The sequence below is a fragment of the Myotis lucifugus genome, unplaced genomic scaffold (assembly GCF_000147115.1).
Source record: "Myotis lucifugus unplaced genomic scaffold, Myoluc2.0 scaffold_159, whole genome shotgun sequence".
NCBI classification, from domain to species: Eukaryota; Metazoa; Chordata; class Mammalia; order Chiroptera; family Vespertilionidae; genus Myotis; species Myotis lucifugus.
This window is the reverse complement of record NW_005871207.1, coordinates 2929360-2946610: the sequence shown is the minus strand read 5'-3', so window position 1 is coordinate 2946610 and position 17251 is coordinate 2929360. Positions and strand designations below refer to the sequence as shown.

At 40.0% G+C, this 17251-nt stretch overlaps 1 protein-coding gene across 1 annotated transcript in view; it reads left to right on the top strand.

Annotated features, from left to right (window-relative positions):
• GNRHR (gonadotropin releasing hormone receptor) overlaps positions 1 to 15227 on the top strand; it is a 20693-nt gene extending 5466 nt beyond the window's left edge. Inside the window, exons 2-3 of the mRNA XM_006095642.1 lie at positions 13685 to 13904; positions 14824 to 15227. Coding sequence (XP_006095704.1) covers positions 13685 to 13904; positions 14824 to 15068 — 465 coding nt within the window. The 3' untranslated portion in view covers positions 15069 to 15227. The remainder of the gene's footprint in view (positions 1 to 13684; positions 13905 to 14823) is intronic.
• Positions 15228 to 17251: the final 2024 nt, after the last annotated feature.

Genomic DNA, 17251 nt, shown 5'->3' with positions numbered 1-17251 from the left:
TAGTTGCCCCCACCTGCCCCCCTTGCTGGCATGGTCTCCCCAAACTGCCCCCCCCCCACTGGCCTGGTCACCCCTCACAGCCCCCTGCCGGCCTGGTCACCCCACGCAGCCTGCTTGTTCAGTCGTTTGGTCATCCCTCACTAACCCCCCTGCTGGCCTGGTTGCCCCACGCAGCCTGCTTGTTCGGTCATTTGGCCGTCCCTTACTAACCGCCCTGCCGGCTTGGTCATAGGGCATCTTGTGAGGACATTCGGGTTAATTTACATATTACCTCTTTATTATATAGGATTAACTCTATGAAGTACAGTAGAACCATGTTATTGTCCCCATTTTACACATGAGAGAATGTCCAAAAAGAACCTTTGAAAATAATGACATTCAAATCTTTTTAGCAGTATACATACTACATAGAGACATGGTTTGTCTGTCTGTCTTTCACACACCTATGACTGAGAAAAGATTTTCATTAAACAAATATCTACTCTGTTCCATCTTATTTTTAACTGTTGATTACAACTACCTGATAGGCACAACCTGCAGCTTGGAAACCACAGGTTTAAAGGATTCATTGGCTCTCCCAATGTCACTTGACCTGTTGTTATTTTTTTTATTAATGCCAGTTTTTCTTTTTATTATGGCTCTCTGCTATCTCTGAAATGGGTTTTCAACCCTGTGACTAATGTTACTTATATTTGATGGGGAAGATGAGACATAGAGAGGGCTTTTTATTTCTAGACTGTGACACATGGTGAGTGTACTTCATGCTTCACCACACTCTGGGGACAAACCCATTGACAAAGACACATCCTGCCGTGGCTCATTTACAATTGACTTTAATCTTCATCCCTTGGTACATATTTTAATTTTCTATTACTTGAGTAATTCATTACCAGGTTAAAAAATATAACAAGTTCATTGTCAAAATTTAGGCCTGGCAGCCTGGGAATTTATGACATTTTGCTACAGCTCAGAAAGACCAAATTTCAAATTGGCCACCTTGGTTTTCCACCTTTCTTATTACTAACCTCAGAAACTACATTCTATGATGGATTGGAGATATATTTCCAAAAGTTTTAGCATATGTACTGTAGAAACTTTCAAACTTTTTACAAGTAATGGAAATTTTAAAAAATCTATGTGAAGCCCCAATAAATAAAACAGATAGGCTCTGGTTGAATAGGGATAAGGGAGGCCCAGTCTTCTGCTTGGCTATACACTAGCCCCAGTAATAGTCTCTCTGAAGATCTTACATCTCCCTGCAACAAAGTATGACAGGCAATGGGATAGTAGAAATGGCATGGGTATTGGATTAAAACAAAGGTGACTTCAAAGCTCAATACTATCTCTTACCAGCTATGTGATTCTGTGTAAATTACTTAATTAAGTTTAAGTGCAATTTTAAAGACTACATTATAAAGAATAAGATATATAAAGTATCATCTACTATAAGACTTTATAAACACTCAGTTAATGTTTATTCATTCCTCTCCTCCTGTCTTCATTCCTTCTTTCATCAAGTCAGGTGAGAAAATAATAGGGAAATATGGGTATTGAAATGCATAGTTCTTTGGAAAAACAGTAAAGAGAATTGCTTATATAAAGGTTGATTATTTCAAATTTATTCTGACTGATAAGTAAGTTTGGCCAACCTGCTCCCTAGTCACCAAACTATCCTACTCACTCTGATAGGTACTTAATAAATCAAGTATTGGAGGCATAATTTTTAAAAGTAGGAGAAGAAAAGAAAGAGCGAGGGAGAAAGGGAAGAAGGAAAGAAGAAAGAAGAAAAGGGAAGAGTAGAGAAAAAAGAGAAAAGTTAAAAAAAAAAAAAGGCAGCAAACATGACCCAAAGACGATCTGATTTAAGAGCATCTGTGGTTAGGCTGGTAAGTACATGTTGAGAAGAAAACATTTCCTGAATTAGGTGTGTCCATATATAATTAAAAATTACATGGTTTTCAATAACAGTCATTTAAGACCACAAGAATTCCAGAATAGCAGATTATTTACAGAAAGAGTTTATACCACTAGTTCATACCACTGCTTAATATGAAACATTACATATTGACAGTATTTAAATTCTATAGTTAACCTAGGCCTACAGGCAAGATATATGAGCCATCCTTTAGTCTTTGTTATAAAGATGTGTGGTCTGAAGATGTGTGGAGGCTTGCCTTGACACAGAAAATTTATAGTGCTAGAATGCACTTTCGAACTTGACAGGCAGCTTAAATTCAATAAATACTCATCACACACACACAATATGCCAAGAACTGTACTGGAACACAGTAATAGCAAACTAACAGCAGATAACAACAACAATGATGATGATGATAAATAATAGTTAAGGAGGACATAAATATTGGATAGGAAGTTACTAAATGCTTTTGTGTTCATTACTTCATGTAAGGCTCCAACAACCCTATGAATTAGATATGATTATTGCCCTTATTTTATTCATGAACAAACTAAGGATAAGAATGTTATATAATATGCCCAACATTACCATCTAGTAAGTGAAGGTGTCAGTGCACCCAATTACCTTCATACCCAGAGCTTTTAACTACTACACTATACCACACTATGCAGCATTGTCTATTTCCTTTTTACCTGAAGGAAAGGGAAAGACAGGGGAAGTGTAAGGTGAGAATAGATGGTTAAGAAATTTCAGGGGGAAAAAAAGATGGCATATATTTATAAATATATAAATAAATATATATATATATGAACACATATTTATAAGCTCTGTGCCTCAAAAATCAATATATATAAAAGGCTAATATGCAAAGTGTCCTCACGGGAGTTCGACTGGGAGACCTGGAGTTCTATCTCTCGCTATGATGTGCACTGACCACCAGGGGGTGGCGCAGAACAAAGGAAGGCCCCAGCAGGCAGCCGGCAGCTGGGAAGGGAGGCCTCGGCCTGCAGCCAGAGCCCTGACCACCGGCCAGGCCAAGGGACCCTACCCATGCATGAATTTTGTGCACCAGGCCTCTAATCTACACTATAATAACGGTTGTGACTTATATAGTGCTGTGTGCCAGGCACTATTCTAAGCACTTTCCAAGTATTTATTTGTTTAATTGTCATGATATCACTTAGGGGTAGATACTGTTAACATCTCCATTTTATAGATGAGGAAACTGAATCACATCACCTGAAGATAATTACCTTTGGAAACGATTAGGTAATGGTGTAATTAGTCTTGGGTAAGGTAAGGGTTAAAAATAATATTCTAAAAAGAAATGAGCATCTGCAATTGACTGAAAGAAAGGAAAACAGATTGCTCTTGTTTATGGCAAAATAAAGCAAACACTAATGAAACTGGGGCCAAGGATAAGAGAGGAGAAACATAAAGAAATTAAAGAAATATAATCCAAGGACAAAAGAACCACTGGAAGTAAAGTGATCCCTCTAATAATCATTAAAATGAACATGGCCTTGAGCATAAAATAAACTGAACCAAGCCTCAAACAACCAATTTATGGGCAAGTGACTTACTGATTTTCCATAACACTTTACTATACTTCTCTTTTTGAACTATCACAGTCTATCTTATATTGCAGGTGTCACATACATGCTCTACCTTCTTTACCAAATATTTAATACCCTGATAGTAGGATATATCTGGTTTATTGTTTAGTACAGACAGCACCTAGTATAGTTTTTAACCAAGGAGTTGCTTTAAAAATAAGCATTTTGTCCTGGCCGGGTGGCTCAGTTGGTTGGAGTATCATCTCATACACATAAAGGTTCCAGGTTTGATTCCCAGTCAGGGAACATACCTAGGTTGTGGGTTCAATCCCCGGTCAGTGTGCATTTGGGAGGCAACCAATCAATGTTTCTCTCTCCCATTGATGTTTCTTTCTCTCTCTCTTTCCCTTCCTCTCTCTAAAATCAATCAATCAATAAAAACATATATCCTCAGGTACGAATTAAAACACACACACACACACACACACACACACACACAAGTATTTGTTAAATAAAAAAAGATGATAACCAAAATTCAAACCAGCTCAGCCAGTGTGGCTCAACGGTTGAGCATCAACCCAGAAAACAAGAGGTCGCCAGTTAGATTCTAGTCAGGGCACATGCCCAGGTTGCAGGCTGGATCCCCAGTAGGGGGTGTGCAGGATGCAGCCTATCAATGATTCTCTCTCATCACTGATGTTTCTCTCTTTCTCTCCCTCTCCCTTTTTCTCTCTCTAAAAATCAATAAAACATGTTTTTTAAAAATTCAAATCATAGTACCATATTTCAAAGTCACTATTATTGAAAGTGTCATCATTATAACTTAAAACATTAAAGTGAAAATGTGGCCCAGTGCAGAGCATAAAGTAAAACTCAGGTCATCTGGTTCCAAGTACAATTGGGAAGGTGGGAAGGGAAGTAAAGATTTTAAGGAAATATAGGACTTTCAGGTTCTATGTAAAGTAACCCTTCCAAAGACTTCAACTCACATCTGTTTGGTCAAAATTAAAAACTGAGCTTTAAGTAAGGTAGCTTGAAAAGAAGTATGGAAAACGGAAAGAATCACTTTATATTGAGGAAAAAGTTGGTCAGGATCATAAAATAGAATTAGCTGACTGCGTGTTTGAGTTTCTTGATTTTAAGATTATTGATATGATCATTGGGCGCCCTCTAGTGGATTAATTTTAAAATTATTTTTGCCCTTGAAACTAAAAATCAACATTTCAATTACAAATAAAAGAAACTGGATGCATTTTTTATTATATTTACTTATATTTTTATTATAATTTAGTTTATTCAAATGTTTCTACTGTAAAAGAAAAGAAAGGAAATATAGGTGTGTGGGTTTTTGGTTTTTGTTGTTGTTGTTTTTTTAATTAATCCTCACCCGAGAATACTTTTTCCATTGATTTTTTAGAGTGTAAGGGAGGGAGGGAGACACATCGATTGGTTTCTTCCCACACATGCCCCTAGTGAATCTGCAAACCAGGTATGTGCCCCCAACCTAGAATCAAATCCACAACCCTTCAGTGCATAGGCCAACATTCTAACCACTGATCCACATGGACCAGGGCAAAAATATAGTATTTTTTAAATATATATAAAGCATATTCCACTCCTGCTCCATCACTTCAAAAAGGAAAGAACTAGGCTGTTAAATGAATAAAATTTAATTTAATTTTTTTCTAATGCAATAAAAAACATTTAAAAAGGCTGTCCCTCACTTACTTAAAATAAAAGAAATCCTGGCAACAGAAGCAAAAATAAACAAGTAGAACTGCATCCAATACAGAGCTACTGTACAACAAAGAAAACTATTATCAGTAGAAAGGGTATCCCTTTCCTGACTGAGTGCTGGGGGTGGAGTCCTAATGATATCTTGAGAAAAATAATTTTCTGAGACTTGAATGGGAGGATGAGTGATTTTTATTTATGAGGAATTATATCCTTGGGTTTCCAAAGTCCTATTTCCCTTAATCCAGTCCCAGGAGAAGTACAGCTGAGGAGTCAGTAAAGCTAAAAGCAAAGCCAGTGTCCAGAGTTTCTGTTCCATATTGCAATTGGGTCCAGTTTAGCATTAGGCCTATTGCAGTCCATTGGTCCATTGTGTGAGGTCCACATGGCTGTGGACCAGGTGGGTGAATGCAAGAGAGCAGGGGTTTGTGAGCCCCACAGGCCAGGGGTCAAGTACAACATGCCAAGAGCCAAAAGCACAAGAGACCAAGAAAATCCAAGAGAGTGAACTCCTTTGTTTAGGGTATTAAATATTACAAATCTTGCATTGGCCATGCCTACTCTGGCCAATGACCTGTTCCCGGGTGTGACTGACAGAGAAGTACCTTCCCTATGTCACTCAGACTTTATTGGACATTCCTCTATTCACCCTCTTCAGTCCCTTCCCCCGAGCGTCTGTGGGGAATAGACCCTGATGGTTCCCAGGGAGTGTTAAACTGCAGCTTCCTGGTAAAGCTGCCCAAGTGACATGCCTATAATATGTGGCATTCCCTTTGTTTCTTTCTGTTATTAATAACTAGGTTAATTACAATGGTGCCAAAACTATCAACAAAATTAAAAGACAACCTACCAAATAGGAGGAAATATTTGCAAATCAGGTATCTTATAAGGGGCTAATATCCAAAATACAGTAATTCTTCCTCAACCATTATACTAGTATATGACAGTGGTGGTCCCATCTATACTAATAAAAGGGTAATATGCTAATTAGACTGGGAGACCTTCCGGGTGGCGGGGCCGAGGCAGAGGCAGTTAGGGGAGAGCAGGCCGGCAAGGGGGTGGGGGGCAGTTGGTGGTGAGCAGGCTGGTGGGGAGGCAGTTGGGGCAAGCAGACCGGCAGAGGGGGAAGTTGGGGGTGAGGAAGCCAGTGGGGGGCAGTTGAGGGCGAGCAGGCTGGCGGGGGGAGGGGGGACAGTTGAGGGCGAGCAGGCTGGTGGGGAAGGGCAGTTGGGGGCAATCAGGCAGGCAGGCAGCTGAGCAGTTAGGAGCCAGCAGTCCCAGATTGTGAGAGGGATGTCGGACTGCCGGTTTAGGCCCAGTCCCATAGATTGGAGAGGGTGCAGACCAGGCTGAGGGACACCGCCCCCGTGCATGAATTTCATGCACCAGGCCACTAGTAAGATTATAATGGAGCTGAATTTTTCCTATCAGCTAGTGATATTGTAGCTCTCCTATCATAATGCATTTCACAAGTACTTACCATTGTATTACAAGTGCCTATGGTATACAATACAGTAACATGCTGTGCTGGTTTATTGCCTAGGAGCTGTAAGGGAACAGAATTTGTCACCCCAAAATATGCCATTTTGGCACAAGGTTTATTTTAGGCTGGTTCACTTTTAAAAAACTGCAGATATGGGCGAAACTCTGAAATAAAACAATTAGAGGTTACCCTTTATTAAAAAACACACACATTTACATTTGTAAGGGATTAAATTTCCATCTGTAAGGGTGTCTCTCTCCTGGTACCAAGAAAAGGGAATGACCTTATCTCTAGAAGTTCACATCAATGCAATAGACATTAAATCTGCATAACATAACTCAGTCCCCTACCCTCAACATCTTCTTTTCGCTTCAGCTGAAGATGGTATGTAAGGTGGTGACTTCAGCCACTTTGGCAAGTTACCTGTTTTACAGGGTCTCTCCCATGTAGATGTGAGTTATGCATGTAATTAAGCATTTGTTTTTTGTTTTTCTATATTAATCTGTCTTTTATTACAAGGGGTCTCTACCAAGAATCCAGAGGGTGGAGGGAAAATTATTTTCCTCCCCTCCAGAGCAATAGGCTATACTATCCAGGTTTGTATAAGTGCACTTTATGATGTTCACACAGTAACAAAATTGCCTAACAATGCATTTCTCAGAGCAGTTCCCCATTGTTAGATGGCACATGACTATATTTAAAGAACTCTTACAACTCAATAGCAAAAAAACAAACAATTCAATTAAAAATTGGGCAGAGGGTCTGATTAGACATTTTTCCAAAGAAGACATACTAATGACTCATAGGTACTTGAAAAGGTGCTCAACATCACCAATGATCAGGGAAATGCAAATCAAAACCACAATTAGGTATTTCATACTTGTTAGAATGGCTGTTGTAAAAAAAAGACAAGAAATAGCAAATGTTGATGAGGATCTGGACAAAAGGAAACCTTGTGCACTGCTGGTGGGAATGTAAATTGATACAGCCACTATAGAAAACAGAATGGAGGTTGCTCAAAAAATTAAAAATAGAACTACCATACTGATACGGGATTTTTGTACTGGAACACGTGGTGTTCCCCTGGGCAGGATGGTTCCCAGATTCTTTGTCCATTGGAGTCAAAGAATGAATCCACAGATGGAAGATGGTATAGCAAAGGTGGAGAATTATTGAAAAACAAGTATAGACTCCCATGTGGGGAGGGGGAAAGAGTCCCACCTACTTCCTGTTTCCACAGTTTATAAAGGCTGCAAGTCCCTATGTCCTGATATCCCTTCTGATTGGTCAATATTCCCTTTTGAATTGGTTACTATAGTAACTCCTGAGTCCCTCCTCCCTCATTGTTCTCCTATTCTCTCTGGGCTTTCTTCCTCCTTCTTTATTTTGTAAATATAGACCTTTTGCTACTCCCAGTTTCCTTGTCTTATGGAAATGTAACTTCTGCTCTGTAGCCCTGTGTTTTTTTCCATGGACCCCTAATCCTAAAAATTCCCTAAACCTTCCTATTTCACCCCTAAAATTCCTATTTCAATATGATCCAGCAATTCCATTTCTATGTATTTATCTGAAGAAAACAAAAACACTAAATTGAAAAGACATATGCATTCCCATGTTCACTGTAGCATTAGATACAATAGCCAAGATATGGAAATTACCTGTGTCCACTTATAGATGAATGGATAAAGAAATGTATACACACACACACACACACACACACACACACACCATGGAATATTATTCAATCATAAAAAAGAAGGAAATTTGCCATTTGTAACAACATGGATGGACCTTGAGGGGACTTTGCTAAGTGAAACAAATCAGACAGAAAACATAAATACTATATACTATTGTTATATGTACAATATTAAAAAGAAAAAGAAAAACAAGCTCCTAGATACAAAGAAAAAATTGGTGATGGTCAGAGCCAGGAGGCGGTGTGTGAAGGGGAGCAAACCATACCAATTTCCAGTTATAAATGTCATGGGGATGTAATGCACAGCATGGTGAATATACTGTACTTAGAAGTTTCACAATGAAATAGAAAATGTGTAACTATGTATGGTTGATTCCGGTTGTTTTCTTGAGCAGGATGCAATGGTGATTTCTTTCCCAGGTTCTTGTCCAGATAGATTTGAAGAATGAAGCCACCAACCAAAGGTGGTAGAAGAAACAGGTGGAAATATATTGGAAGCAAGTACAGATTCCCATGTAGGGAGGGGATCCCAAGGGGGTAACCCACCAAGCTCTTTTTTGCTAAGGTTTATAAAGGCTGCAGCTCTTTGTCTCTTCATACTGCCTTCTAATTTGTCACTCTTTTGCAGAATATCAGCTTCAAAGCCCAATCCCCATATGGTTGTGCCTCCCTCATTTTACCCCTTCAGTGGTAGAATTCTCTATCTCCTATGAAAATCTGTTCTCCTCTTTCTCCCATTTGTTGGCATTTCTCTATCCCCTGTGAAAGTTTATTTCCGTTTTCTCCCCATATCCTGTGGCTTTTCTCTATCTTCTGTGAATGGATGTCTTCCTCTCCCCTTATCCTGTGGCACTTTTCCATTCTCTGTGAATGTATACCTTCTGGTGGCTCCAAGCCTTCACCTATGCCTTCCTCCCCCATGGACCCTCTTTATTCCTAAAACTGCCTAAATGTGGTGATTGTTTAGAATATATACATCAAATCATTATGTTGTTCACCTGAAACTAATATACTGTTGAGGTCAATTATACATCAATTTTTAAAAAGAAGAAATAAAAAACTACAGATTTAAAAAAAGAAATCCTGTAATATTTTGGTTTGAATTTACTTGCTATCAGTTTTTAAGCACTTTGGCCCTCTTATCTTTTCATTTTATTAACTAGAGGCCCAGCATGCACAAAATTGTGCCTGAGTAGCTTGCTTCTGCTTGCCTCAGCTGGCCGCCCTACCCTCCACCTTTCGTAGCTCTCCGCTGCTAGTAGCTCGCGACCCACCCCACCCACTGCGAGAGCCACTGCTCATTTGGTCGTGACAGCGTTACGGCATGATGACCAGGGGCCTTTTATATAAGAGACTAGAGGCCCAGTGCACGAAATTCGTGCCTGGGGAATCCCTCAGCCCAGCCTGCACCCTCTCCAGTCTGGGACCCCTCGGGGGATGTCCCACTGCCAGTTTAGGACATCCCTCTCACAATCCAGGACTGCTGGCTCCTAACCGCTCGCCTGCCTGCCAGCCTGATTATCCCTAACTGCTCCCCTGCCAGCCTGATTGATGCCTAACTGCTCCCCTGCCAGCCCAATCGCCCACAACTGCCCTCCCCTACCGTGTCCTGCCTTCTCCACCAAGACCCGCCTCCTGCGGGAGGAGATGCTAGGATCGGCCTCCTTCACATGGCACTGAGCTGTGGGACCCCCAGGCCTCACCGTGCGGAGCTGCCACTGAGCCCCGCCTCTGCTGTGCATGCGACCATCTTGTGGTGGCCATCTCGTGGTGGCCATCTCGTGGTGAAGACATCGTGCGCGGGGGTGTGACACCACCTAGGCTTTTATTAGTGTAGATGTTTTATTGTAAATTAAAGTTTCTCCATGGAAAAGCTTGTAAATGACTAGGTAAGCATGTTTTTGATGAATGAGGAATGAATAAATGTCCCCTGCAATTCATTTTTTAAAACAACTTGCAACATTTCTTTAATAGTTGATTCAATTTGTGCTTTTTAAGAAAGCATGATTTTATGCTTAGAGAAAGATTGCAAGAATTGTACAAAGATTTCTTGAATACACTTCCCTCAGATTCCCCAAATATTAACATTTTAGTACACTTGTTTGTTTTGTTCTTTCTCATATACATTTTTTCTGAATTGCTTAAAAAATAAATTCAGATAGGATGTTCTTTCTCAATATTTCAATGTGACTTTTCTCACATATAATCACAAGTATCAAAATCAGAAAAATAGCACTGATACAAGGTATTTAATCTCTATACCTTATTCATATCTCACCAGTTGTTGTAATGTCCCTTTTAACAAAAGAAAATCTATAAGATTATGTGGTGGACTGAGTTGCCATGTCTCTTGGGACCCCTTTAAACTACACCCTTTACTTGGTCTTTTTGTTTGTTTGTTTCATGATATTGACATTTTAAGAGTACAGGTCTGTTACTTTGTAGAATGCCCCTCAATTTGTGTTTGGTGTTTTTTCATGGTTAATTTCAGGTTATGCACCTTTAGCAGAAATACAAAAGAAGTGATGCTGAGTTCTTCTTAGTGCATTATATAAGGAAACAGATGCTGTCAACTGGTCCCATTACTGGCAATATTAGCTTTAATTATTTGGTTATTTCTCTATTATAGTTATTTTACTCTTTATAATGAACATACAGTAGGTAGATATTTTTAGAAATGTAAGTAATCTGTTCTCTGCACTTTCACCAATGTTTTTACAGTGCATTGATGATTTTTGCCTGAATCACTTTTTATAGATTACCACTACTGTAATTCTGTTGTTCCTTTCTATGGTAACAAAGAGCTTTCTCCCTCCACATTTGTTTGTTGTTGTTTTGTAATTTATTTTTAGAATGAACCCATGTATTCTTACTTTATTCAATAGTTTATCATTTTTTATCAGTTGTTTCCTTTATTATCAAGCTTAAACTGCCCTAGATTTGGCCAAGGGGAGCTCTTTCAAGCTGGCTTGTGATCTCTTTTGACATGCTCCGTCACTCTCTGACTACTGCCTGACTTTTGGCACAACAAGCTTTTCTAAGCACATACTGTACTTCGCTGCCCAAGCCTTGGCATCACCCACTTCTCCAATGAGCTCTTGTTCCTTTGGTAGACAATGACAGTTAGAAATCAAGATCTGGGCACTAATGTGTCATTATCTCTAGGGTCTCTCAACAAACAGAACTGGAAAATAAAAGTGCACATAGGTGCACACACAAATATATATATACTAGAGTCTCGGTGCACAAAACTCATGCACTCAGGGAGGTCTTTCAGTCTGGCCTGTGCCCTCTCGCAGTCTGGGAGTTCTCAGGGGATGTCCATGGGGAGCGGGCCTAAGCCGTCAGTCGGACATCCTTAGCACTGCTGTGGAGGTAGGAGAGGCTCCCACCACCGCTGCTGCACTCGCCAGCCATGAACCCAGCTTCTGGATGAGCAGCGCTCCCTCTGTGGGAACTGATCACCAGGGGGCAGCTCCTGCATTAAGCGTCTGCCCCCTGGTTCAGTGTGCATCATAGTGACCAGTCGTTCAGCCGTTCAGTTGATTTGCATATCAGCCTTTTATTATATAGGACTAAAGGCCCGATGCATGAAATTTGTGCAAGGGGCTTGGCCCTTGTGGCCGCAGCAGCTTGCCTTGGACTTTCACAGCTGTGGTGGCTTGCCTCGGCCCTCACAGCTGTGGCGGCTTGCCTCGGCCCTCACAGCCCGGGCTTCATCCAGAAGGTCATCCAGAAGGACATCTGGAAGGTTGTTTGGCTGTCCGGTCTAATTAGCATATTATGCTTTTATATATATACTAGAGGCCTGGTGCATGAAATTCATGCACGGGGGTGTGCGTGTCACTCAGCCCAGCCTGCACCCTCTCCAATCTAGGACCCCTTGGGGGATGTCCGGTTGTCAGTTAGGCCTAAACTGGCAGTCGGACATCCCTCTCACAATCCAGGACTGCTGGCTCCCAACCGCTCGCCTGCCTGCCTGATTGCTCCTAACCACTCCCCTGCCAGCCTGATAGACGCCTAACTGCTCCCCTGCTGGCCCAATCGCCCACAACTGCCCTCCCCCTGCCGGCCCAATCGCCCCCAAACTGCCCTCCCCTGCTGGCCCAGTCACCCCTAACTGCCCTGCCTTGCTGGCCTGATTGCCCCCAACTGCCCTCCCCTGCCGGCCATCTTTGACCACATGGGGGCAGCCATCTTGTGTGTTGGAGTGATGGTCAATTTGCATCTAATATTACTCTCTTATTAGATAGGGTGTGTGTGTGTGTGTGTGTGTGTGTGGAGAGAGAGAGAGAGAGAGAGAGAGAGAGAGAGAGAGAGAGAGAGGGAGAAATTTTCCTGAGAAAGAGAGAGAGAGAGAAATTTTCCTTACTCTTTATTTTTATAACCATATAGCACTCCATCATGTGGTCCACCCTAGTTTATTCAGGTACTTAGATGTTTTCAATATTTTTCTATTACAAGCAATGCACCAGTGAATAACCTATGCAAATGTATTTTCATATAATGTAGGTAGGGGTATATCACCCAGATATAAATTCCTGGATGTAGGATTGCTGGATCAAAGGTAAATGAATATGTTATGCTAGTTACAGCCAAATACCCTCCATAACAGCTGTACCAATTTGCATTCCCACTAGCAATGTCTGACAGTCCCTGTTTCCACACAGCCTTGCCATGAGACCATGTTGCTACCATGTTGCCAATCTTGTTAATGAAAAATTACATTTCAGTGAAGCCTTAATTGGCAATTTGCTTGTCATGAATGAGGTTGAACATCTTTTCATATGCATAAGGGCAACTATTAGATCTCTTTTGTGAACTGTATGTTCATGTCCAACTGCCTGTTTTGACCACTTTATTGGAGTTTTCTGTCTCAAAAATAAAATTTAAATACATAGCTTGGGGGCACATTCTAAATGCCATAGTTTTTAAGTGCTGCCGATGGGACGATGAACAGAATTACTTGCAAAGATTACTCAGCACATTTTCATCTGAAATTGAAATTGGAACAAGGTTTAAATCCTTGGTTGAGGATTGCTCTACAAGTTTGAAATAATTTCCCAAAAAAATCAAAAATCCTATAGATCCATTCACATTATCCAAACATATTTTAAGTAAAGATTCACTTATAACTTTTCATAGAAATTCCAAAAGGGTAAATCAAGGACCTCAGCAATTGCTTTGGGCAACAGCATCCTAAACGGCTAGCAGAATGCAGAATACTTTCAAGAACACATGCAAACACTGTTTGAAATAAAGTAACACAACTTTTTAATTTTTTATTTCCTATACAGTTATATATCTTCAGAATGGTTCATTTAGCGGATGGCTCCGGACAGTCAGACGGTTTCTCTCAATGTGTAACACACTGCAGTTTTCCACAATGGTGGCATCAAGCCTTTTACAACTTTTTCACCTTCAGCTGCCTCTTCATCGTTCCTCTTCTCATCATGTTGATCTGCAATGCAAAAATCATCTTCACCCTCACACGGGTCCTTCATCAGGATCCCCATAGTATGTATGCCTTAGATTTGGTGTTAGTTGTGGGTTAACAGTTTTCAAACAGCAATACCCAGAGTGGCACTTAGTATGTGCCAGATACTGTTCTAAGCAGTTTGCATATGTTAACTCATTACATTCACAATCACCCCAGGATGTAATCCTTTTATTATCTCCATTGACAAATGAGGCTATCTCTCCTGATGTTCTTAATTTGGACTGTGGAAATAAAAATGAAAGGACAATTGCCCCACTTACCCAGTGTAAGTATTGGTGAATTGTTCCTGCTGGGCTGTCAGTAACTCTCTATCAAACACCTGATTTCTAGAAGATAGCAAAGTACAATTCTTTAAATGGCAGCCAAATATTTGTTTAAATTAAGCTCTCCTTTTCACATCAAATCCTCTATATCCACACAAAATAACTGTGCACATTTGTGTATGCTTGTGAGTGTGTGTGTTAGATATGTGGAAAATTGTTGAACATGTAATTGACTGTTTCATCTGAAACTTTACAAATATGGTTGTGACTTTTTGCTTCAATAACCTGGTGCATTCTCAAAAACTAAAATGTATGAATTTATAAAGTATGCATGGCTATGTTGGCATTTCAACCAAGATGCAAAGAACTTAACTCTACTCAACCTCAGTCTGCTCTCTCAAATTTATATTTTAAGAATTTGAGTACCACAATATTTCAAATCCAAATTAGTTTGGTAGAAAAATGTAAGAGCACTATCATCTTTAATATTTTCTATTAATTATATGCTATAATGGAAAACATGCTTTTCCAACAAATTACATTATTAAAAATATTAAAATTTGTTTCCATTATATTAATTAGATTGAATTAGTGATTCTCTCTTCCTTTTTGTCCATTTTAGTCTTGTAATAAAACTTGTCTTTAAACACCTACTCTTTTCTCTTTCTAATAGATCTACAACTGAATCAATCCAGGAATAATATACCAAGAGCTCGGTTGAGGACCCTAAAGATGACGGTTGCCTTTGCCACTTCATTCACTGTCTGCTGGACTCCCTACTACGTCCTAGGAATTTGGTATTGGTTTGATCCTGAAATGTTAAATAGGGTGTCAGATCCAGTGAATCACTTCTTCTTTCTCTTTGCTTTTTTAAATCCATGTTTTGATCCCCTTATATATGGATATTTCTCTCTGTAATTATTAGACTACATAGGAAGTCATGTGAAGACAAGCAAGGTAATGAATTTTCCCATTTGGGAATGGTAAACAGGTAGCAGCAGACAAACTTATAAACAAATCATAATTTAAAGTTATGCTATCATCCTTTTTTAAAAAGAATCGCATTGTCAGAGACTCAATTACTAGGGAAAAAAACTTCAGAAATATCTTGAAATATTTTGCCTTAATCATTAGCTTCTGAATTAATCTCCTTCTGACCTCCTATAGTACATTATAGACTCATAGATGATGATGATAGATGATAGATAGATAGATAGATAGATAGATAGATAGATAGATAGATAGAGATAGATAGATAGATAGATAGATAGATAGATAGATAGATAGATAGAAAAAAAAACCCTGAGCTACTGGTCGAACGTTCAACCAGTCAACTGTTTGACCTATCGCTATGACACACACTGACCACCAGGGGGCAGACGCTCAATGCAGGAGCTGCCTCTTAGTTGTCAGTGAGCTCCCACAGCAGGAGCACCGCTCAGCTGACCAACGGGCGTCAGGCACCAGGCTCACGGCTGGCGACAAGAGCCTCTCCCGCCTCTGTGGCAGCCCTACTGAGTGGCGGCTGCAGCAGACACAGTGGAGCTGGGATGAGTGGGAGCAGCGTGGTGGCCAGCCCGGGCTCAGGCTCCTCCCTGGCCGCCTGCCACTTCATACACTACTACATCCCTCAGGGGATTTCAGACTGCCAGTTTCGGCCCATTCCCCGCAGTCCAACATCCCCCAAGGGTCCCAGATTGCGAGAGGGTGCAGGCTAGGCTGAGGGACCCCACCAGTGCACGAATCCGTGCACTGGGTCTCTAGTATTTCTATAATAGCCATGGCCTAAGGCTAAGAGTTATTAAAAAGTCAGGCTGAGAAACCACAACACAATCTTAATCTCAGAAATCCTTGGAGAGTTTTTCTCCAAAAGGGCTTATCAGCAATTCTGATCTTATGCTACAATAATACATGGAGCACAGAAACAGTATTTCCCCTCCCCATAAAATCAATTTTCCTTCCTATGGTTAAAAGAAATGCAATGAAGCTTATATTTTGTTTGGCTTCAAAAGCATTCCGATGTTTGGAGTATTCAGCAATTACCCACCATCCACTCTACCAATATGACAAGACTTACAAGTAGTTCTTCATCTCATTCTTTATTTGCATGGTATGTGACTGCCTCTACATGAAGTTGAGTTTAAGAGGGGTTTGGATTTCAACAGTGGTTCTCAACCTTCCTAATGCCGCGTTCCTTTAATACAGTTCTTCATGTTGTGATGACCCCCAACCATAACATTATTTTTGTTGCTACTTCATAACTGTAATTTTGCTACTGTTATGAATCGTAATGTAAATATCTGATATGCAGGATGTATTTAGGCGACCCCTAAAGGTGTCGCGACCCACAGGTTGAGAACCGCTGGTTTAGAACATTCCTTTAAGCTGTACAGTATATGGAGTTTGTGGTAATTAAGTGTAGTAATAATTATTGTTTTAAAATACAATCACTAAAAGGTCTATGCCAGTTATGTTTTATACATAATATACTCTCTGTTTTTTTATCATACAGAATTTGTGTTTCCCGTGTCCATTACTTATTTTTTATATCCTCTGTTCTAATATGAGGGATTTTTTTCTATCTTGTGATCTTAAATAAGAAAGCAAGTGCACAAGCAAAAGATATTTAATATGTAAAAGAAACTCTGAAAACCACAATTTCAATATAGATAGGTCAAAGAAGACAGCAGAGTATTGGGAAAAAAGCAAAAGAAAAACTCTCTGTAAATGGGTAACTAATAGTTACTGATAGTCACATTAAATGGTATGATTTCCAAATGATGTCAGCACAGTACCTCTTTTAATTCAAGCCTTTTTCTACTCCATGAAAAACAGGAGAGGATAAAAATAATGGGACTATAATACCCATTAAATGAGAAAATTATATAAGGGACTTAAAAAAAATCAACCAATTATTTAACTTTTTTTTTTTTTTTAGAGAATAGGTAAAATAGCCCTGGCTGGTGTGGCTCAGTTGATTGGCATTGTCCATGCACCAAAAGTTGCCAATTTGATTCCCAGTCAGGGTACATGCCCAGGTTGCAGGCTCAATCCCTGGTAGGAGATGTGCAGGAGGCAGCTGGTAGATGTTTTGCTCTCAC